The sequence below is a fragment of the Bombus pyrosoma genome, linkage group LG17 (genome assembly GCF_014825855.1).
Source record: "Bombus pyrosoma isolate SC7728 linkage group LG17, ASM1482585v1, whole genome shotgun sequence".
Classification (NCBI taxonomy): Eukaryota; Metazoa; Arthropoda; class Insecta; order Hymenoptera; family Apidae; genus Bombus; species Bombus pyrosoma.
Genome location: NC_057786.1, coordinates 2565990 through 2591437, shown reverse-complemented (window position 1 = coordinate 2591437; position 25448 = coordinate 2565990). Strand labels below are relative to the sequence as shown.

The 25448-nt window shown below is 38.7% G+C and overlaps 1 protein-coding gene across 6 annotated transcripts in view; it reads left to right on the top strand.

The window, feature by feature from the left end:
- LOC122576905 (phosphofurin acidic cluster sorting protein 2) overlaps positions 1-24186 on the top strand; it is a 156660-nt gene extending 132474 nt beyond the window's left edge. For 3 of the 6 annotated variants that reach the window (XM_043747810.1, XM_043747806.1, XM_043747812.1), the window contains 9 exons: positions 463-565; positions 665-844; positions 2247-2351; positions 8260-8528; positions 9352-9557; positions 10094-10432; positions 11234-11631; positions 13856-13972; positions 15380-24186. In XM_043747810.1, the coding sequence (XP_043603745.1) occupies positions 463-565; positions 665-844; positions 2247-2351; positions 8260-8528; positions 9352-9557; positions 10094-10432; positions 11234-11631; positions 13856-13972; positions 15380-15513 (1851 nt within the window). In that variant the 3' untranslated portion in view covers positions 15514-24186. The remainder of the gene's footprint in view (positions 1-462; positions 566-664; positions 845-2246; positions 2352-8259; positions 8529-9351; positions 9558-10093; positions 10433-11233; positions 11632-13855; positions 13973-15379) is intronic. The other 3 variants (XM_043747809.1, XM_043747808.1, XM_043747811.1) reach the window with 3 other exon arrangements.
- The last annotated feature ends 1262 nt before the right edge of the window (positions 24187-25448 follow it).

Here is a 25448-nt window from a genome sequence, read left to right as displayed (position 1 = left end):
AATGCATTAACGAAAAAAGGAAATAGAAAAAATGAAAATATTTTAATATTATAACTAATATTATAGAGCACAAACTTTCATGCAAATTCATATTATCAAAGTATACTAAATAAGACAATTGAACAGAAAATTGTTCTTTACCTACCAAATATTATAGAAATCACTACACTCTATATATTTCATATATATTTTCATATTATATGCACTCTGTGCAATTTTGCACAAATTTTCTAGAAACCCATAAAAATCCACAGTTCAATTATAATTATACGATATAACGTTCTAATATTATATGAATATTAAAACAATAATAATTCCTTCCTCCCAACTATACAAGAGCATACGAACCAAACAAATCTTAATTATACAACATTAAAAAAATTGCTGCGATAAACGTCAATGCAAATAGCCAGATTTTCATCATCAATAGAATCATCAATAGAATCATATTTATTTTTGCAGCAAAGAAATCTAAAGCAGAAATTCATAGCACTGTTGAAAAGACGGTTCAGGGTATCCGAGGACCTCGACCAAGATCAAGAGGAGATCGGGCAAAAGCTGTCAGGTAAGTACACATACATCAACTGCCCCTATCCCAAAACACAGTAGCCACGTGAAAAATTGTGCCAATGTTTCACCGATCGTCTTATTGATTATTTTATAGACTCGTTAACTGGATTTGTTAAAGGGGCAGAAATGGAAATCGAGGAACTGTTCGACGAATTGGAAAATTTTTCAGACAGTGGCCCCGAATTGGACACGATGTCCGTCAGTAGCACGCCCAAGCCGTCCCTGCGCCCCTTCTTCAGCTCTAGTCGATCGCTTCTCGCGCCACCTCATTCCGGTAAGTGAAACGCTTTCGTTCGTCCAAACATTGTTGAGTATCGTAGATTTTGTGATCATGTGAATCTCGATTGGCAAATACGAGTTGCTCGATACGACGATCAGTGCGGCGTAAAGAACAGTGGAGCGAAAAGAGAAAGAAAACAGCAGGTGTACGTTACGCGAGACCTGTACAGATCGGTCTAATTGTTGCCTCTGTCGAAATAGTTGCGCACACGGTAAGGAACACTGTGGTTATATGGTGACATTTGACGAGTGTTACCTATGTTTCCATTCTGCTTCTGCTAGAAAATAAAAAGACAAGAACACCTTCTACATGTAGAGGAAACGACCTAGCGCAACAATTATCTTCATTTATTTATTTGTCTATTTCTAATTACTTGTTTGAGCAATGTAATCGCTGTTGATATCTAATTCCCTGTCTTGCAGTCTTTTCGTAGTTGTGTCGTAGGCGTAGGGCAAGAGTTCGCAATTCTAACAAGCCTAGCGATCGCAGCAAACACGTAGAATATTTATTTAGAAGCATTCAACGTGAAATTCTGATATTCTACAAAGATATATTACACAAAATGCTTGACACGAGTATCCTAATCGTCTATTTTTATCGATTGTCTGATACCTCAGCGGACGTTTATCAAAGAAGCCGCGTGCCCAGGAGCGTGTAATATAAAAGTTAGGAAACTTGATACAATATTGTGATATCCCTAGACAAATAATGAGAAATATAGCAGAGTAGTTTTTCTGTACAGTACATTGTGAAGTATTAATAATTTTCTTTTTCTTTTTAGTAGTCTAAATTTTTTTTATTTAATAATTTACATTCACAATTTGTTCAATTTGGACATATGGTGAAATTTTTTAGCTGTTTGATTATCGTGTGGGTGGCTCCCCCCAGCGGGGTACCATCTTCGTGTTTGTTAGGTTATATCCTTTGTAAGTATTAATAATTGACATTAAATTATTACCATATACTAAATATTATTATTAAATTGTATCCAAGTTTTCATATTAATTCTCCTTTCTAGTATTCGATATTAATTAAAATCTTTCAACGCTAGTAATATAATTTAATTGAAATATCTGTAATCGTTTCATTTGTACTTAGAGCACTACCACTGCAGTCCCAGGTCCTAGAAACTTCCCAAATTATTTACCATCGTTCGTGATTGTTTCTTCGTTCGTTTGAATAGCACAGATTCGAAATACGACTAGCAAAGTTGAAATGCGACATGAGTAACGAACCGACAGATATCGCACGTTGCGTACCGATCATTTAGACAGAAACGATTGAGTGAAAATAGAAGCGTAAATGTTGTTTCGTTGCCAATACGGATTCAGATCTGTTTAACTAAGTGAAAGTCTGGTGCGTTGGCTTTGCATTGTTGCATGTTACGATTCGGTAGTAGTAACCAACGAGGAGACCGGAAACACTGCTGCGACGGCCATAGGTCAGCAGAGCGCAGGTCAGCCAACTAAAGAGAAACAGCGTGTCGGACACACCACTCCAGGTATGTAAAAGCACACCGGATCGTCGCGATTTCCAAGGACAAATTATCCCTGGATCGTTTTTCTTTCTTTTTTTCTTTCTTTTATTTTTTCTTTTGTTTTTAAGAATCTTTGCTTCGCCGCCGACACAGCATGCCTGCGCGAATTTGAACAGCATGACACGTCTTTCTTTCATTTTTCCATTGACCTTCTCGCCATGATTTTGCTGCTCATTGGTCAAAGAGTAGATCGAACGAATTGATTTGATTGTCGTTATTTTTTTTTATTTTTGGTATTTTCGTGCTGTCGTGGCTATGAAAATGTGCTTGGTAGCGGAAATTAATGTTATGGTTAACGATATATTTTGTACCTTACACGACAAGGAGCACGATAGTTGGCGATTTTCGGTAATTATGTAATCGGTAAAATTGACGTTTTAACGTGTAACGTGTTTCACGAGGGTAATTTTGTCCTTATAGAAACAGGGCAATTTTTCATATCAAGTGGAAGATTTATGTTAATTGATCGCAGCGTAATCGCATATTAATATTCTCTGTATCCTTGTATTAATATTATACACATACATATACATATCTGACAGCACGTACACTTTTGTAGTTTAAAACGCAACTCATTTAACGATGTACATCTTTCCTCTCTTCTTACGAACAATAAAATCAGTTGGTGAATTATTTCTCTAATTACCTATTTAAATTAACCTATTTGAAATTCACTTTCATTTCAAAAATTAAAATATTCGTAATTATCTTTAAAAAAAAAATTTCGAATTTGCTTCGTTTCGAGGGCGACATCTCGCGATGGTCGCAAATCTTATGTAGGTGGACGTGCCTTCGAGATTTCAAGCTGATCCTCGCTCGTCTAAAAGCGTTCGCGTCGTACCGAGCGAAAATTCAAAGTCGATTTTCTCGAAAACAAAGCTTCAAACGAAAAATTTTTATTCTATATTTTCGACTTCTTTTTTCGCATAGAATCACCCCCTTTCCGCTTGTACCACCAGTTACCAACCACTCTGTATATTATACATACTATCTATGTACGTACATATTGGGTTGACAATTAAGTGGTTGCGGATTTTGTCAATATTGCTGATCTTCGCTCTTCTAAACGAAACCAGGCACTTTTTTTATACACCGTTTGATGCAGTTTTTAATTCTCTACAAAAAAGTATTATACAATTTTAGTCCCTTAAGACTCGTTGTATGAAAAACAAGAGAAGATAACACGGTACTCTTACGTTCGCCTTCTCCGTGTTTCCCATACGCTGCACCCAACGAAGTTAACATCGCAATATCTTTCAAACTGTCCATTTTCGGATACAAGTAGCTAGATACTTTTTTGTATAGAATTAAAAGCTGCATTGAACAACTGTGAAAAGAATATATAGCTCCATTTCAAGGGACAAAGGTCACCTTGAGATCTCGAAAACGCCTGTAGCTAGGCAAATCTCTGCTGCTCATCGTGAGATGTCCCACTCGAAACGGAACAAATTTTATCTGACAGACCTTTTCCAATAATTTATTCATCATTTATAAATAATTTAATCGATATTTAATGAAATTAATATTTACGTGGGTCGGTTCAAAGTTTTGAACGTAGAGAGGAAGAAGTAGACAAATAATTAAAAATTAGACAATCGCGCTAGCATCTGACCAACGTGTATTTAGTCAGTTTTGGCTTATTGTTAATTGGCAGACTGAAACATGTAGCTACATATGGCGGTGTACGCAATTTTGTAGATTGCAGAAGGAACTCGAGCGCGTGAATGACCTCTCTTGCTAACCGACAGAAGCTTGCTGTTTCGTGATCAAAGATACGAAACTCGGTAATTAGATGTCTATTAGTTCCACCGTACACCAGCAATGATCAATATGCAATTTCTTCCTCGTAGTACCTATACACTACCAGCTAAAATCACAGTCAGCCTCGATAGTTTCATCACTTTTCACTGCGACACTGGACGTTTCAGTTACCTTAACACGACAAAACCTTTTCGAACCGAGTCCTTCGTATCCTGGCTCATTTCTTTTCTGTCCTTTAGAAAACACAAACGCATTCGGTGAAAAGACGAGCAACAGTCGTCGAACCGAGTAACAAAATAATTCGATGTCAAAAATAAGCGCGAGGAAAAAGTATTCAGTTGCATCCTCAAAAAACACAATTGCTCCGCTGTTGCATGCTGATCGGCGCGGGCCAAATTAATTATTAATTATTATGGCGAACGTACGCCAGTCGGAACGAGTTATCCCATTTGGTTGTTTATTAATTAATAAATTAACACCGCAAAATTACGTTCGTTTTTTTCGCCGAATGCTCTTCTTTCATCTTCATGTAATCGATCAAAGTGATTTCATGCTGCACATAATATATCGAAATTATTCTATTGCTCTTAACCAGTCAGCTGTAAGACGAGTATACTCGTCAAACTGCAATATTCTGCAACATAAAATGAAGTTGCAACGAAGCAACAGTTTGATTTTGTAATTTTAGTCACCGACACGCCCCGAATTATTGCCACTGCTTCATGACGAGTATACTTGTCGGACATAGCTAACTGGTTAAGAACCTTCGTATTGCCATTATCCTTGCGTCGTACGCGATCAGCACGTTGACAAGGAAGCCCTCGATCGTGGTAGACGTTAGAACACACCTGTAAGACCGATGATGATATATCTGTAAGGAAATAAGATGGAAATAAACGTTTATCTACCATCTGATCTCTTTTGTGGTCATTTTTGTTCGCTTCCGCGACGTAATGAAAATCCAGTTCGATTTCTCTCAGCGATAAGAAAGAAAAAGGAAAGAGAGCGGGCAGATCTCTCTTCCCTCGATACGAACGTCCAGATCGTTGCTGCAGAAGAGATCGTGTTAGTCGTGTGTCTGTGTGCCTTTTATACGCCTGTCTGTACGTAGCGAATTTAAACAAAAGCGAAAAGCAAATTGCAACACCAAAAACCCTGCCCGCTGGCCTCTCTCTTTCTGCCTCTCTCTATCTACTTGTACGTACGTATCTCTTTTTATACTATGAACTATATTTTTACATCTATCGCTGTCTCTCTTCTTTTACTAACTCTTTACTTGTTTCTTACTATCTCTCTCTCTCTTTCTCTCTGTCTTTCTCTTTCTATCTATCTATCTCTGGTCGCTGTACCGACTAACACGCCACACGTTCGATTGCGAGTGTTCTTGAAGCTTCACTGATCTTTTTAACGAATAGAAGCGAAAGAAAAGAAAAGAAAAACACATGTTCGAATCACGAACGCCTGTTGCATTTTGCGCGCAGATTCGTGTGGTGTACCCTTTTCCATTGATACGGTTTAGTAAGTTCTCTTATATATACAGGGTGGTTGGTAACTGGTAGTACAAGCGGAAAGGGGGTGATTCTACGCGAAAAAAGAAGTCGAAAATATAGAATAAAAATTTTTCGTTTGAGGCTTTGTTTTCGAGAAAATCGACTTTGAAGTTTCGCTCGGTACGCGTGCACTTTATCACGTCTCGTTATAACGGATCTCACTGTAGATCGTTGTCTCGATGGATATTATCGCAGTTTAAGTTTGTTTTTGCCGTAACGGAAGATTAGGAATACATAATGAAATAATATGAAGTAATCATAAAGTTTATTATTACAAAAATTGCTAAAAATGTTGCCCATTCTGCCGAACACATAGTTCTGCTCTTGTAATTAAATTTCTATGAACACTTTCTAACGTATTCGATTGTCTTAAAGTATGAAAGGCTACACTAATCTTTTCTTTCGACTGCTCGCAACTTGCAATTTCTTCAGAATAGACAATTGATTTAATATGGTTCCACAAATAAAAGTCAAGCGGAGTTAAGTTAGGAGAGCATGATGGCCAAGCTATTGTTCCAGCACGACCAATCCAGCCTTGGTGCTGTTGGTTTGAAAAATCTCTCACATGGCGACTAAAATGTGGCGGTGCACCTCCTTGTTGAAAAATTAAATTTCCTCTAGTTCTCAGCGGTACATCTTCTAATAACTCCGGTAGTTTGTTTTGTAAGAAATCGAAATATGCTGCTGACGTTACATTTCCTTCGAAAAAATATGGCCCAATAATTAGATGTCCGATTGTGCCAGCCGAGACGTGATAAAGTGCACGCGTACCGAGCGAAAATTCAAAGTCGATTTTCTCGAAAACAAAGCCTCAAACGAAAAATTTTTATTCTATATTTTCGACTTCTTTTTTCGCGTAGAATTACCCCCTTTCCGCTTGTACTACCAGTTACCAACCACCCTGTATATTATACATACTATCTATGTACGTACATATTGAGTTGACAATTAAGTGGTTGCGGATTTTGTCAATATTGCTGATCTTCGCTCTTCTAAACGGAACCAGGCACTTTTTTATACACCGTTCGATGCAGTTTTTAATTCTCTACAAAAAAGTATTATACAATTTTAGTCTCGTAAGACTCGTTGTATGAAAAGCAAGGGAAGATAACATGGTGCTGTTACGTTCGCCTTCTCCGCGTCTCCCATACGCTACACCCAACGAAGTTAACGTTGCAATATCTTTCAAACTGTCCATTTTCGGATACAAGTAGCTAGATACTTTTTTGTATAGAATTAAAAGCTGCATTGAACAACTGTGAAAAGAATATATAGCTGCATTTCAAGGGACAAAGGTTACCTTGAGATCTCGAAAATGCCTGTACTTGTCATTAGGTGGTATTGACAAAATCCGCTATCACTTAGTTGCCAACCCAATATATCGGTTTAACAGAAGAGCGACGCATCTGAAGGATCATCGATTTTTGGATATTCGGGAAATTTTTTAATTGCAATACACGTAAACGGTATGTCATATGGAGACCTGCATAATCTACTAATTTTTAGCTACACGCAGTGACTAATACGACCTTTTGAGGGTGTCATAATCACTCCAATTGCTCGCGTGAATCAAATTTGGGAAAGTTTAGCCCGGCTAAATGGGCGTTTGTCAAACCACCAATAGGAAATGAATATTTACGTTCAGAGATCCCTTGGCTAATCTGTCGGAGTATGAAATTCAATTAGGCGATGAATATGAACTCCGTGCGTGGTAATTAACCAGTTAACCGCGTTTCACGAATATACGCGTGAAAAAAGGAACTTCAAATTACCAACTTCGCAGACGTCCTCTGCTCTTACAGTTTGAACATATTGGAGCTGCCACTTTGTCGCTGCAAATTCTGCAGTGATAACGAGAAGATATTGCTTTATCGCTGAATGGTTGAGCAATTGATAATTCCGAATTTGGATCAGGTTCTCTGGAAATTCAGGATTTCCAGGAAAAGTCGCCTAAACATCCCTTGATATCCATTTAGCGGTGTCGCACTTCTGGCAAACTGACAACACGCGTACAGTGTATCGAACCGAGCCATCGCGTCGATTAATTAAACGCGTAGTGTACGTTAGTACAACGATTCGTTTGAGCGCGTTAATAGAGACGTCTGTGTGTGTGTGTGTGTGTACTTCTCTGCGGGTTAATCGATCACGCATTAATCAATTGCCACGTACGTTATTGGTCGTAAAGTTGGGGCCATAATCGACGAGCGAAAAGAGCAACTTGATTCGCCTAAATCTAATTTAATTTGCTAATAAATTGCAGAATGGAGGGAAATGTGGTGCTGTTTTCTTAAAGAAAAATTCACCTCTTTATTAGCAAATTCTTTTCTACTATCAAATTAGTCATTTCAAATGAATGTTAAGCCGAACCTTCGAAATATCCCTCAGATATTCTCCACGCGTAACCCACATCTTCTCCCTCTTCTCAAGACAAGATGAAGAAATGAACGAAATAGAAATTTACAAATTATGTCTCGAGTTTACGGTCGATAACGCGCGGGCAATTACCTGCGATACGATTAGGCAAATGCACCACGACGAGGAGTAATGAAATTTCGTTGCAGAACGTGGCGTGGATAGGCAAAGTGACGATAGTTCCCGAAGAGCGGACAGCGACTCGCACCCGGAGAATTGGACGGATCATGAGGCGAACGATCCGCCGAATTACGCGACGGGCTCGCCGCCCAAATCAGAACAGCACAACAAGGCCGAGAACACCGACAAACGGAGCAGGCTTTTTACTCGCGACAGAGGCGTGCCGGCCACCAATAAGTCCAAAAAGCATAGCCTCAGTGTGGACCTGAAGCCTCCTGCCGACTTGAATAGCTCGGAGGTAGATGGAACATTCGATCGGACACAGCATATCCTATCGTATATAGTGTACAGTGTATCGCTGCTGGAATTACACTATACACTATGTACACTGTGTACACTGTACACTAAGTACACTATTCACTATATACACTAAGTACTGCGTACACTGTACACTATGAACATTATGCACTATATACACCATGTACGCTATGAACTATATACATCATGTATACTATGCACTGTATACTATGCACTGTACACTATGCACTATGTATACTATACGCTATATACACTATGCGGTATATACACTATACGGTATGTACATTGTATACTATGTACACTGTGCACTACATACACCATGTACACTATACGCTATATACACTATGCACTATATATACTATACGGTATGTACATTGTATACTATGTACACTGTGCACTACATACACCATGTACACTATACGCTATGTACAGTAGTGTATCACTGCTAGTATATACATTTACCTCGATATCGTACGTAGTGTATGGTGTATGAAATGCGAAAGCGACGTCACCGTATCGTTCGTTTCACAGCTATTTGACGAAAAAGATTCTCCCACTGCATAGAAATACAAATCGATACAACATAAAACAGATGAGAATCTCGATTCTCCTCGGTTCCCTTATTTACATACGTATCTTCGTAATCAGCGACGCGAATAAATTCTCGATCTATTCAATTTATTGTCCATGATAGAATTTAATTGCGCTCGAACGTGAGAGCAGTCGCGATCGTAATCTTGAAACATCTCGTTCGTACGTCAAGCTGGAAACGCGCATTTAAAACGGGCCACGTATTGTTTCAGCCGAGGAAAGCGTTGGTCGAGCAATTAAGCCGGGTCTTACCGGATGACAGTTTGCCGGACGCTGTGTCGTTGGTATCGCTGGCTGATCCTGGCGCGGCTGTGCTGGCCACGAGACTTCAAGAGAGGAACCACAGGGTCCTGACGACCGCCTCTCCGGCGGACATTCGTGCCACGTTCACGTGTTTGGTCACGCGAATACAGAAATTGTAACTAACAATTTACTTAACGACATAATGATCTTCCCTTTAGTTAACTAGTTCACGAGTATACACATCACGAAGAAATTACGATATCTCGTGTCATGACGAGTATACTCGTCATGAAGAAATGGCAATATTTTGTATTCTAACGAATATGAAACTGCAGTAACCAAATGACAAAATAAAACAGTCATTTAATTGCAACTTAATTCTATGTTACAACAGCCACGCGTACTCCGCGTTTGACGAGTATACTCGTCGTCGCTTACTTTTTGCGGCACACTTTTCGAAGTTTCCAAAGAGTCCGCAACAGCTACGAGCGTACTCGTCGCAACGCAAAATATTGCCATTTCTTCGTGACGAGTATACTCGTCAAAAGCAGCTAACCGATTAATTAACAGTTTATCCTCGCTGGTATTTCGCTGCGAATCTACTGGAAGATACAATTCTAATACAATATAAATATAAATATCATAGAATAATGAAAATATTAATAACAACGATAACATTTATTAATAACGAAACCATCTTGTCATTTGCAGTTGTAACAGCTCCGCTAAGCCGCCGGCACCGATCAAAGTAGTCATTGCCGGTGGTGACGGTTTCGTGAATGCAGTGCTCCGCCACTACGTGGATCAGCTAAGTTTTCGACCGCAGAATTATCTCAAGTTCTTCGTCGTGCCTCTGGGCTCCAATACGTTGTCCAAATACCTTGGCTCCATAGACGCCAAGTACTCGATGTTGTTCGGTGACGAGTGGAAAGAATTGTTGGAAAGGGAGGGTGGTGGCGCGAGCGAGGGTGCAGCCAGAGTTTCCGAGTATTTGGCTTCGGCTGGTACAACCTTGCTACTGCCGATTGCGGAAGCCATGGTTACCTACAGGTACGATATCCAGAGGCGGTTCAATTGATTTTTACGTATATACATTATGGATTTTCTTTACGCGATACTAGGCTACCCGACAGTGGCTTTGCCCACGCTGTATTTTCAATTTATGAGATGCTTTTAGGGGTTGGATCTCGAAAAAAGCTCAAACACGTGTTTGTTTATTTTTAATGAAGAGTTTCTATGCTGAACTTCGAGTCTCTAACTTTTGCGGATGTAGAGTTTGTCCTTTGAGAAAACAATTTAGCACTTTTTCACCCCCCATAAGGGTGAATTTCGGAAAAAGATCAAACTTGTGTTTGTTTATTTTTAATGAAGAGTTTCTATGCCGAACTTCGAGTCTCTAACTTTTGCGGATGTAGAGTTTGTCCTTTGAGAAAACAATTTAGTCCTTTTTCACCCCCCCCCCCCTATTAGGCTTAAATTTGCAGAAAAAAGTGCGGATAAGTATAGCATCGCTGGGAAATTTGTTAATCTCCGTTTCTTCCAAGAAATCTTCTTCGAAAAATCAAAAGATCCCCTTTCAATAAATAAATTTCTGACTCTACTGTATCTTCATAAAAGCGTCTAAATTCCATCCGAACTGGAAAGTTGCTTTTGTCTTTTATAATAGAAAGTTGTTAAAACCCATTGCTACTGACACGAATCGCCATAAAATCTTGTTATAAAAATTATTATGAAAACAAATTACGGAAGATATTGAAGTATAAAAATACAAATTGGGACAAACTTAGCTGTTCGTACGCTGAAGCAGAGATCATAACAAGAACCAAACATCGTTGCGCTTTAATTTCGCAGAGAAACAGACGACAGCAGCCAAATCTTCATCCCATTCATAAACGACGTCCGTGTGGGCTGTCCGGACAGCAGTTCCTCCGCGTCGGTTGACCTCGAAGAGAGCAACGTGACCATGTCTGGCTCTCCACCTTCTCTGCCACCCCCTGTGTTACCTGTTCCACTTCCTGGTAGGTTAACGCCACCAAGCAGCCCGAACGTCGGTCAACCAACGAGGGAAGGCTGGGAACCGGTCGAGTTGCAACTCGATTATTGGAGCAAGCAAACACAGGGTGAAAAAGGCAAGAACACATTGAGACAGGCGTTTAGGGCGTTACACGTTCAGAGACTTCCGCCTCTGGGTGAAACTCCTGGCCACTATTTGTCCATGAACTACACCACAAAGGAGAAGAAACAAAAAAGTACGTGCCAAGTTTGTAACTTTCCTACTAACCAACTTTTATTCAGATGATGAATTTTAGCAACTTTGCAATTGCTAAAAATATGTGAGTACCACTGGCAAGATTAACCAGTTGGCTGTTTCTGACGAGTATACTCGTCACGAGAAAACGGCGGTATTTCGCGTTATGACGAGTATACTCGTCATGCGTAACAAGTACAATTTGTTGTTTAAATTTCAACAGCCTTGCGTACTCTGCGCTTGACGAGTATACTCGTCACACGTAACAAGTGCAATTTGTTGTTTAAATTTCAATTTAGTAATTGCAGTGGATTGCAGTAATGAACTTAAATCTTAAAACAGTCATTTCGTTAATTAACTTAATTCTATATCATAATAGCCAGGCGTATTCTACGTTTAACGAGTATACTCGTCACACGTAACAAGTACAATTTGTTGTTTAAATTTCAATTTAGTAATTGCAGTGGATTGCAGTAATGAAATTAAACCTTAAAACAGTCATTTCGTTAATTATTTTAATTCTAATTTATAACAGCCTTGCGTACTCTGCGCTTGACGAGTATACTCGTCACACGTAACAAGTACTACTCGTTGTTTAAATTTCAATTTAATAATTGCAGTGGATGGCAGTAATGAAATTAAAACGTAAAACAGTCATTTCGTTAATTAACTTAATTCTAATTTATAACAGCCTTGCGTACTCTGCGTTTGACGAGTATACTCGTCATGCGTAACAAGTACAATTCGTTGTTTAAACTTCAATTTAGTAATTGCAGTGGATTGCAGTAATGAACTTAGACCTTAAAACAGTCATTTCGTTAATTAACTTAATTCTGTATCATAATAGCCAGGCGTATTCTACGTTTAACGAGTATACTCGTCACACGTAACAAGTACAATTTGTTGTCTAAATTTCAATTTAATAATTGCAGTGGATGGCAGTAATGAAATTAAAACGTAAAACAGTCATTTCGTTAATTAACTTAATTCTAATTTATAACAGCCTTGCGTACTCTACGTTTGACGAGTATACTCGTCATGCGTAACAAGTACAATTTGTTGTTTAAATTTCAATTTAATAATTGCAGTGGATGGCAGTAATGAAATTAAAACATAAAACAGCAATTTCGTTAATTAACTTAATTACAATTTATAACAGCGTCGCGTACTCTGCGCTTGACGAGTATACTCGTCATCGCTCACTTTCTGCCACACATTTCAGGTGCACACTTCTCAAAGAGATCACAACATACTAACTAACTGATTAATGATATCTTTTACTAAAATGTAATATATTTGTGTGTGTGTATATATATATTTACTGTCATTAGTATGTCATATATGTATAACTTTAGTTTAATTTTCATACGTGCAATTTTTAGTTTCAATTATTTATATGTACATTACTTCGGACAATTGTAAACTCAAAAATATTTTCTGTGTTCTTTTTCCGATATTTCTAAGGAACCACTGATTGTATGTCCGAATATGTTAAGTGAAATTGTTTTTGAAAATGGCTAAATTGAATACTGATTACCTGAGAAGATTATTTTTTTCAATAACTGAAACTACAAACGAAAAGACAATTTCTCAAACAAAACGATGCTGAATACAATTATGACAATGGCCAGCATCGAGTCTCAATCTAAACGCGACCCAAAAGCCCAAAAGAATCACAAAATCCACGTAGGAAGATATTCAAAACGAAACTATAAATAAGTTAGTGATTAGTACACCTGAGGGATTAATAAAAGTAACGAAAAACAGAGGAAAATCGAAGAAATATGGAACGAAAACGTAACAAAATTAACACTAAATTTGTATCTTTGGTCAGAAGCAAAAGTACAATTTTAAGAGAAAATTGAACGTCTTCGAGACTTCGAAAGAAGCAAATTTTACGTTTCCTTAATCTTCGATTTTGCTTTACATTGTAATACGAAATTGTACAAACGATTAGGTCAATTTTTCTTTTAATATTACGAACAATCTAAAAATACAGTTGAGCCTGTAATTATTCACGTATACTATATGTGTACGTGGATCATATGTGTGAGTATATACTCGAAACTGGTAGCATAACATGAAATTAAATTAAATTAAAACGAGAAAATCCCACGAGAGCAATTAGGAGTTAAATGTAATTCACATTTAACTACGTTGTATTTTTCTGAAATGGTGTTAGTTTTCAGAAATAAATCTTATACTTTTATTCCTTTCATTTGCAGTAATGAGACTGGGTAAGAAGAAAGAGAAAGAGAAGGAGAACGAGCCAAAGAGTCAAACGGTGGAAGGCGTGACACGACTTATATGCTCTGCGAAGACTCACAACATTCCATTAAGAGGTAACAACATGTTCCAGTTTTCTGAGAATAGTACGAAAATCACAGTATTTTCTAGGACAAGAAAAATCGAAATTTTCTTTAGAAACGTTCCCCTTACGCAACGTAAAAATCACCGCCATACGATAATGCTATTAGACTCATGTTTTAATTAAAATTATAGCGATAGTTGGATCAGAATTATAGAAAATGAAAATTAACGTTTAACCCTCGGTTGTTACACTGGGGTTCGCCCATAGCCAAGTTATTGAACCTTCCAATTTCCAACTTGGAACTTTCAAGGAGCTGCTGTTATAAAAGCAACAGAGATATTCAGTGGGAAAAAATTGGGAACGTAGTTTGCACGTGCTGGAATATGTTCTGATAAAAAAAATAGGTGAACAAACCAAGTGAGATTATTTAAAAAATATAAAGAATCCTTGTAACTGTAAATTTGGATAGAGGGACATTTTTACATGAAAAATGCTGTAACTCTTTTTAAAGTTTTCTTGTAAAGAATTTAACATGTTGCTTTTGAGTCGTATTACTCCAAGAAATAGTTTTCTTAATAATGAGAAAAATAAAATGAAAATTTCATTTTCATGCAATGAGAAAATCAATTTACTCGCACGTACAGGTACAACCATCTTTTGTTTCAATTATATGAGTAGATTTAGGTGTAAAAAAGTATAATAATGATTTCAATCAGTTCTTGCACGGTCTATGCAGGAGGATATATTATATGCAAAAGCTGCACAGAAATAAAACACGTTTGGCTGTAGCGAAAAATACAGGTCAATATGACCCATTACTAACTTTAGCAGCCTGATCATCAGATATTTTAAAAAACACTTGAAATTAACAGATTGTACACGATAGCGTTGAAGATATTCCTTTGCAAAGTAAAACTCAAATGACCTTCATGACTTAACCACAACCGAAGGTTAAAATATTCTACAGCTTTTGCATTTCTTTCATTTTCAAGGCCACTATACATGCATCCATTGTACGCACAAAAAGGCAAATTTCTAAGTGACTCGTATACAACTTTGTCATATTTCAAGTCTTTGTACTCATACGGCCATGTTTATTAACTTCTTTGACTCAAGGAATTCACTGCACCATGTGAAATACATCAGGTTGTGCGAGAATTTGTTTTTCTTTTCTAAGCAAACGACGGATGCACATTATTTCTTTTATATTATTTTTATTGAATTATGATCCATTCGGCGACAATAGAAGGATAAGAATATCTTCAATAAAATAACATAAGCCAAACAATTTGCATCTATCGTTTGCTTGCAAAACGCAAGCAATTTCTGGCACGGTTTAATAGAAAGAGAATAACGTAGGCAAAATGTGGGGAAATTGTGCAGAGGAACGTCAGCACGTGGAACGTTGAAATTACACGAATAACTTGTTCTTCTTCAGTGAGCATCGACGGTACCGAGTGGTACGGCGTGAAATTCTTCCAACTGTCGGCGCAGTGGCAGACGCACATCAAGACGTTCCCGATAGCGATGTTGGAGTACAGCCCCCAGCAACAAGCAGCGAACCCCACGTAAACGCTTGCCTCGTTCCCGTCAGCGGCCAGACGTTTCGCCAGATTTCGTTTGTGTTCATGGATATTGCCAATTAGAAACAACCGCTTAGCTTATCGCGCAAAACCCGAAAGCCATGAAACCCACGGAACGTCGGAAAGTAGAGAAAAGAAAGGGAAGAAACAGCGAGACAGAGCGGAAGGTAATGCGCGATAGAGCGCCAGAGTTCGTACAGTGGACAGTCCGCTGCTTGGAACCGCAAGTCGTTGCAGCTTGTACAGGCTTCTACAGTGTTCGTTTAATCGGCCCATGGTGTCGCATTACGCTCGGGTCGTTCGTTCGATTACGTTTCGAGAAGCGGAGAGCAAACTTGGAAACTGTGCGATCTGTTAACGTTTTTGCTGCCGACTGTCCCAAGGCAAAGAGAAGCCAGAAACACAGAGAAAGAAAGAGGCGCGTCTCTTCATCGCGCGTGCGAACAGTTCGCTAATAGTAGGCGCGTAACTGAGTCGAATCGAAGGTCGGTAGACGCATAACGTCAACAAACATATCGTATTGCGATTAATATAAGATAACGACGATGACGATGGATCTCGTTCGTTACGCGAATGCCATACAGCGAGGGAACGTGCGGTTACATCGTTAGGAGCACGATGTCTGCAGCGGAAGCGAATTGCACGAATAGGATATTCGATTTTCCCGCCGAAAGCGATGGATCACGAAGAATCGTTCGGGAACCGGGTTCAGCCCCCACTCCTTCTCCTGCATCCCCACTCCCTAGCCGTCGACGCGTGTACATATAGAAATTTTTTTAAGGACAAGCATAGGAAAAATCGATCGATTTCGCCTGCGAGTCGAACTGATACGCGTATTTGCTAAGATAGTTCTTCGTCTAAATCGCGAGGTAGCGAAGCAAAGGTTAGCGTTAAATTATGTATTTATTTAATTAACGTGTATTCTATATACATATACATAGGTGAATATATGTGTGTGTATGTACACACAAGTGATGTATATATACGTGTGTGTGTATACACACATGTGATATATATATATATACGTGTGTGTATACACACATGTGTATATATATATACGATCGCATATAGCAATGGAGCATACAGCGACATTATCGAAAGAAGTCTGTGATACAGGCAAAACATTTCTCTTAGCGCACAAACCTGTTGTTTAGGAGAAGACGATGTAGTTTCGCGAATTTTCGGGAAGTTTTCCCCGGGGAGAGAGAGAGAAGATAGACGAAAAGGAAGAGAGAGGAAGAGAAGAATAATAAGACGATGAATACGATTAGGACGATTACGAATTAGCTCATTAGTTATTGTATACGTTATACTCCTTTTCTCGTTTAAGATTTCGACATATTTTTTGTATTCCATTTTATAGACTTTTAGCCGAAGGCTGCTGTAGTTTAAATACTCTATTTTCAGATTTGATTATTTGATACTTGATTCCCGCTAGACGACCTTCTCACCCTTCGATGTAACGTATAGAGTATACTCATCCGCGTATTATTGTTTAGCCGGTAGAAATAAAAGAAGAAAAAGAAAAAAAGAAAAAGAAAGAGAGGGCGAGAGTGAGCAAGACTTAATAGACGTAAATTCGTTGGAAAGACGTAGACGAAGGTATTAGGGAATAGAGAAAAAGAAAAAAAAGATATCGAATAACTACGTTCTGCTTATACCATCGATCGGTAATGAAATTATCGTGGTAAAATGACAGAATCGAAACACGCTCGCGCGTTTTCTTCCTCCTTTCTAATTACATTTATTGATTAATGAATTTCAGTTCAAATCGCCGTTAAAAATCAACCGCCTGTCACGCGTTACAAGTCAAGTCCGTAAGTCCCTCTTGTCCCTCAGAAGAAGAAGAAGAAAAAAGAAATAGAGTCATATCACGACGAAACGATAAAGACTAACGTTTAATACTGTGGATAATAGAAGAAAAGAAGAAACGAGATGAATATACACGTATCATAATTTGCACGAGAAGAAAACGAGCACCGTTCGAACGATAGCTGCGTACAGCAGTCACGTACTTTCCGATTTCTTCGTTTTTGGAATGTAGCCTCGGATAAGCAGGAGAATAGACGAGAAAGAAGAAGGGGGAAAAATTAGAAGGAACGACGCAGCAGCGCTCTGCTCGGTGTTTCCAGCGACATATACGTCACGCTGACTGCCTAATGCCAAATCGAAAAAAGAAGAAGAGAGAGAAAGAAAGACACGAGCAGAAATAAAGAAAAGATAAAAAACGGATCGTCCATCCGATCATTCGTTAAATTCAAAGAAAATATATTTGAAACGCGAGCATTCTATCACTGTGCGTAAAACAGCGAAGAGGAAGTCGATAATAACGTCCTATGATACATTGACGAATTTACGTTCGCCAGTGTAAAATTACAGGCAAAATCTTTACCCTATGCCGGTACACGTACACGTATACACACTCGCACACGAACACACGCATACCATACGATAGTACGTACTCTGTGTCCCGCTCCCCCCTCCTGTTCTCTGCTAGTCTGCAATTAGTTTGTAACGAGTATCGAACTGTGCAAAACGTAGTCCTACATTTCACATCCTTAAGCGGCTGAGAGCAATAACCCGTTTTCTGCGAACTACCCCGCGAGATACGTAGTTGATTTGAATAGCAGCTCGAGGCAGTGGCAAGTTATTGTCGAGCGGCGCGTGTGTACGTGGCAACGTTCTGCTTTTCGACACGTGATGGCCTTCCGCGAGGCTGTACTGAGAGAGAAAAAGATGGAAGATGATCGGAGCGATAAGAGCGATCGGATATTCGAATTCGAGAGAATCGTGGATGAGATTGGATCTTCTAATTAATTGCCAATTTCTGTCTTTTATCATTCTATTTTGTGTGTGTGTGTGTGTGTGTGTGTGTGTGTGTGTGTGTGTGTGTGTGTGTTTAATTTTTAATTCATTTAAAAAAATTCAGTTGCGAAATCTCGCAAGAAAAAAGAAGTTTTATTCGACACGTTGCGCGATCCTTTTTTACGAGAGTGGCACGACTTAGAGGAAACGTGTTGGTCGCGCGGCATGTCCTTTAAGGTCCTTTCACAACGATAAGCTCGAGATGAACACGACGTTCGTTCTTATTTTAAAAGTATTGATATATTTTTCTTACTATCGCTGGATTTAACAAAGTAATATTTTATCGTATCGAAGTAGACTCGTTGGCAACTTTCGAAGAGCCGATCGGTCCGTTCGAGTTGAGTTAGTTTGGCGAAAAAGGTGCGAGGGGAGGGAAGGCCGCGGTAGATCAATCAACGTTTGCACGCGACCCTCGGGAAAGACTTTCAAACCCGTGTCAGTTTTCAGTGGCAAGCGCACATTATCGCGAGAAATAAGAGCGCGGTTGAACGCGACAAGTCTAAAAGTCTAAAGGAAAGAAACTATGCCAGCAGGCCACGCGAACGATGAAAAGCCAACAAAGAGACGTTGTTGCGCGCACACGTACACGCCATATTAACTGCCTCGTTGTCAGCTTCATTGAACGTATGCTGAATCGTTTTTCAGCGATCGAACCTGCCATACGATGTACATATATATATTTCTATAGGTACATATGCATATAAATATATGTATATACATATGTATAGATACTATGTGTGTGTATATATATAGGGTGACCCATGATTTTTCAGCAGCATATTCTACGGATAGAAATAAGAAGAAGTTTGATAGGAATGTAGACTCGTAAGCACTTGAGGAAAAAATTCAACAAAAAAAGTACGAAATAACGCGAGATTGATTTTTCATTCGACAGGATGCCCGCCGATGACTATGTGTACTCATTTACGAACGATTGATACTAAGCGTACGATGAGAATGTTGTCACGAAGCTTTCCATAGGTCTACGTTTGTATAAAATTGATTATTTTTATTCGAAGAACATACTCGCGTCGTTTGAACGAAAAAACCTGAGACACCCTGTACATATATACTCGCACAGTTTGAACGAGACGTTCGAGAACGTCATTTTGCACGATGGCGTTTTGCTTTTCTGTCAGAAGGCGCGTTCAACGATGTCTCTTATCGATGTAATTTCGACGGAACGCCAAAAAAGAAAAAAAAAGAAAACAATGATGGAAAAGTTTCAAAGCCGATAAATTTGTTGCGACGAACAGCGACCGGCCGAATGCAAGTTCGATCGTGACACGTCGTAGGAGACGACGCGCAGTGGTCGAGAATCCGAATAAATTAAACGGACGAAGGAGCATACTTCCGGCCACACCGGAAGCCTGGCTGTAAATTGTACAACGCAAAGACTAAAACGTTTATGTTCGCGCATATCGTTCCGTAGCTGGTGGAAGGGACATAGCGAAGTCAGAATAAGCCGTGTGTTACGCTGTGTACGTTACAAGAATCGGAACAACAGTCATTCAACGCGTCGTTGACTGCTCTGTGCGAAAACCAACCTCTCAACGTACAAGCTTTCCTTTTATTCCCGCATCGTTGATATAGACAATAGTGAAATTTTATGCGACAGTATAAAAAAATGTATTTTTCAATATAATCTACCGTAGCTTGAATCAATAAATATCGCTGGCTAAAATTGCGAAACTGTAAAAGATCGCGTCTTCGACAGATTAACAGGCGCCACTGGCTATTTCCATAATCGAAGAGTGCCTGTAGAAAACGCTATAAATTGGAAGATTTTGTTTTTTTATTGGACCATGTTTCACATACCCACGAAGATACTGTTGTATTATTATTAGCATCGAGTATTACTTAACGTCTGATCCAAGTGCAATTTCCCGTTCCAAATAGTTCTTAATAATAGCAGAAAATAGTGTGACAAGGTCGCCTCTATATAGAGAAATATAAGTGCCAATAAAAATTAGTTAATTGCTGCTTGGCTTTTGTCTATGCTATTTATCAGAATTAACCAAACGTTGAGTTCTCCTTGCAGCTGAGAGACGGCGCGTACAGGCTTTTCTACGAATACGGTTTCCTTTTTCGTAAACTTGAACTATTATCGGCAACTAAGTTGCGAATGTTGTCATTACCACCTATGACAAAATCCGCAGTCACTTAGTTGCCAACCCAAACATGAATGTGTAGATTCCTGTTTCCTTCCTCGAGAGCTTGTTCCTTGGCACCAACAGCTTTTCCTACGAGCACTCTGCAATTACTAAATGAACCTAGCATAAACCTAGCAATCGTATCCAAGTTACTTCTGTAATACGAATATTCAACTTTCTGTAACCAGAATTAGATTAAAATTCAAAAAAGAATAAAAATTATAGACCAGCGATAGATAGACATTTCGTTACCACACAACGACAAAGCGACAGTACAATAATGCAGTGCAATAGTACGATGATATGACGTAAGATGGAGGCATCAGGACAGATGATCATATGGCATAAATGTACAATTTGAAACTCTATAACGTTATAGAGGATTGATCTGCGATCTCGCTATATCGTTTCCACCAACTGTCGTACACGCATACCTACGCATATTTATGTCTTACGAACGTATTCAGTGTTGAAGCAGAAACAAGTTCTTTTAATCCACGACAGCGTGTAAAGAACTTCGCGTGTCCCTTAATGTTCCTCGATCTCTTCTCCTCCTATTTTACCTTACTTCCTTTTGCTTTTATCGTTGGTTCGCCAATAAACGCTTGCGTCTTCTTTCTTCTTCTTTTAATTTCGACTCGTCCAAGATGTGCAATTAATAAATAAGCTTCGTAATACGAGATTTTAGCGTCTTTAGAGACGTGCGACGATACACCCGTGACGCGTGCTCACGGTCTCTGTTCTCCTTCCCCTTCCATTCCTCTCGTTGCACTCGTAGCTAAACTGAATGGATTTATGAAAAATTGAAACGTAGAAAAATATACGAAACGTGAGAACCTATGAAACATTCAAAGCAAACTGTCTGCGACAGACGACGAGAACGTTCGTTTACTTGTCCTGTTTCCTTGACGCACGCGAGAGTTGAAATTCAGTCGTCAGATACCAATCGTCCGCGGTCGACAATAGCATCGTAAGATTCGTCGGAGAATTCGTTCCCTTGAAGGCTGCTACGAGCAGCGATCGCTGCGAACTTCGACTCTCGAAGATCTCGATTCTAGTCAAAACGCAAGATTCTTCTCGAACGAGGTAATCGGTACCGTCGTCGTACGAATCCGCGATGTGGCGATCGATCCACGTAACGAGCATCGCCATTCAGTTTCGAATTTTCCAGCGCGTTTCCCGCGAGTCTCGTGAAGCGCAGCAGAAAAGAATGGATCGATAAATAAGGTTGTGTCAGACGATTGAGCGCGAGGATGCGATCGTTATGGACCGCAAGGACCGTGAGCACGTACGCTTGGGCCGCAATACTCTGCGAAAGCGTTTGCTACGATACGATTATTGTTTTCGTCAGCGTATAGTAAGTTTCGACACGTGTGGGCAGCCAGGCCCAAGCTCAAAGCTTACAATAATTAAACGAAAAAAAGAGGTAATTAATATATATAAACATATATATATACACACATATCTATATATATATATATATATATATATATATGTCTGTATAAATATATACGTGGAGCGCGTGTTTTTCGGTACCAGAGCGCAGCGATCGGAAAGAAAAAGAAGCGAAATAGGAAAATAATTAAAAAGTGAATTAAGCGAGAAGAAAAATGGATCGGTCAGAGATACAGCGTTTGACTTTCACGGGCGTTCTTAGACGTCTTTATTGCGCTTACGACGGCCGATGTCTAAACTGTACATGTACATATGATTAACTTGTTATCAATAATATCAGAGAGTTCAATTAAAAGGGCTGTAAAACGCGTGTGCCGGCTTCCCGCGCGGGAAACTGGCAGCAACGAAATTGATAGAGGACCGACAAAGAGACAAGATGGAGGAGGCAATATGGCCTCCGCGTGTATCTTCACGAGCAAAGTCACGTTTTTCCATTTTCTTGCGCGTTCCCGTCGCGAGATCTTTCGCACTGATTTTACAGTTTTCCTCCTTCTCTTCGAGAATTAAGTCGGCGAGTAGCACGACGAAGCTATGGAAGAAAAAAACCGTTCCACGAATTCTACGCGAACAATTAGACTGACAAAGATAAGACGTGGTGGTTTGTTGATATTTGATACGCGTGTCGACTGTTTCCAGGTATCTCGCTCTACACGTTTGCGCGTTTCTTCTGTTTCACGCTTTTTCTCCAAACGTCAAATGTACAGAATTTTATTACGCACGCAATATATACATATATATATCGTAGACACGTTTTAAACATATTAATTGTACGGATCTCGTTACGGACCTGGCAATAAACTTCGTTCGCGGCTGAAACGAATAATTCCGCCCAAGTTTCTAAAATACAAATAACGCGCGAACGTTCGTGCCGTTTCTCTTGAACCCTTTTATTCCCAAACTAGAAACTACGTTAACTATAATTGTATTAGTCGAAAAATTATATTGACCGTTAAATTATTCAACGTAAGCGATTTACGGAAATATTTCGCGAACGAGGATAGAGGATAAAGCTATTCGCAATTTTTCCCGAATTGCTCGTGAAATGAGATTACTGCGGAAGCGAGAGGATCAAAGGCGAGCTTTTTTCATAAAACTCGCTCGACCAACGAACTGCGAGTAAACACTGTATCATTAGCGAGGTCCTTTTGTTAGTTGCTCTAAAACGGGGTTGAAAAGAACAAAAAAAGAAAAAAAAGATATCACAATGATCGAGGAAAATTTTGAAGGACTCGAAGAATTCGTTTCTTTTCTTTTTTCAAGTTGAACGTGAATACACACGCGTAGATCGGCTGAAGCAAAACAAAGGAGGAAAGAAAGAGAACGAGAGAAAGCAGTGAAAGAAAATAAATTTCTAATAAGTGAACGCTAGCCTTCTTTTTAATTCAACTCCCCTATTGTTGATATAATGAACATGAAATACCTATATGTGATATATATTATTATAAACATAATATTCGGATACAGGATATCATTGTTATTAATCTATAGAATAATTAGAGACGGCTTGTGTCCTGGGCGTAACACGTGGTCGTTTTATACTGTGAACGCTGTGTAATCGTTGTACAGAATATTCTCTCTGTTTTTCTTTTTTTTCTTTTCCTTTTTTTTTTCTTTTTTTTTAATATATTACATGTACATATGTATACATATATGTATACACAGTATAGTACCGTATGTATATGTATACATACATCTATGCAGAGTACAATATAAAACGGCAAAATAGATTGTAGCTTCGTTTCATAGAGAAATATACATATAATTATTCGTCTAGTGGCATCCGCGTGAAATATATTTATGTATATGGTTTGACTTTCGACGCTCACCCACGATCGAAGATTCAATAAAAGAAGCGTGTGAGGATCGTTGTTCCAGCGACGAAACTGTAATCGCATTCTCGTCGCGTGCGAGTCGTCTGGCGTGATCTTTTGTATTTACAAAAGACGAGAAAGAGGGAGGACATTGATCGATGATTCCCAGTCGCATCTCAGGACACAAGTAGATATATAATGTAATTAGAAAATAGTGAACAAAAAGTAAACTTGTGGTAATAACTCTGTATGCTTAGAGAAGGAAAAAGAAACCGAAAGCAACAATAAGAAAAAGTTACAATTTTAAAAGGATAAAAGTGGAAAAAAAAAACTATGTTGTTGATGTTTGTAAGCTTGAAATATAAATGTAACGCAGTTTCTCGATATTCTATTACAATCCCAGTGCACCTGTACCATCCGAACGATTTAATATCTTCTTATTTCTTATTTTCTTTTTCTCTACATTCTTCTCCTCTTCTTTCCTTTTTCTTCATTTTTTTCTTTTTTTTTTTTTTGTTACTCTTCGAACGTCGCTATTGCGTTCTGTTTTCAAACTCCTAACAGGAAAGAAGAAAGTAAATCTTTCGTCGTGCAGTATGTATACTCATAGTTGAAAGATATAGATTGGCACACTTGTCTCACTAGTTCAAAAAATCTCTAGCACCAACCATACCCGATACAGTCGATTTTCGCATAGGATATCGTTTTAACGATGTTCATAGTAAAGTAACGGTCAAAGTGTAAAAGTGAAAGATAGATGATAGAGAAAGAAAGACATGTACTATACACGGAAAGAAATCTTAATGAAAATATGCTTTGTAAATGATAACATCTTTTTATATTTGTATCACGTTTAAAGCTAAATACCGACAACAAATCAAGTAAAAATTACGCGAGTTACAGAAAAAAGAAACAAGTGTTAACAATGATCACAATATTAATCTCTTACAACGTAACGCGGTACCACGTACCGCTGCTTTCTCTTGGCTCTGTGTTGCGTTGGCTTTTACACTTTTCGAATCACACAGGCGCGTCATCATGTACATCGATGTAGTCGATGACGATTTATGCAACGGCACGAACTAAAATCCTCCGAAGAAAAAAGCTCGATAACTCCCATTCATCGAAACTACTTCCTTCCCATCGAAAGGCAATAGGTATATATAGAAGATGTAACAAGTTCACGTGTCCTAAATGCTTTTGAAATGAAAGGTTCAACTCTGCTTCTCCGACTCCAATGAAAAGACTGTATCGCGGTAAGTAACGGAAGACGTATTTTTTTATTACTCTTGAAAATCCCTATTTTCTTCTACTACGCGATTCGTACGAGTTTCACGAAGTTAGAGCAGGAAAAATACGTGTTATTTTAATTTTCTTCTTTTTTTTTTTGTTCCTTTTTGATTATCATTAGAAACATCATGGAAAACGGGGAAACCATGTACGTGCACCGATAAGTAGCATTCGTCGTATTCGTTTTACTTTACAAGAGTATCTTTTGATTGCGACAGGACAGCAAATCGAAGAAGCTTCGCGATGTGAGAATAGGCACGGTATACAATTATCCTTTTACCCTTTTTTTTTTTTTTTTAATGAATGAACCTCGTTACTTTGCGGCACTTGGGTACAGTTTTTATTATTTT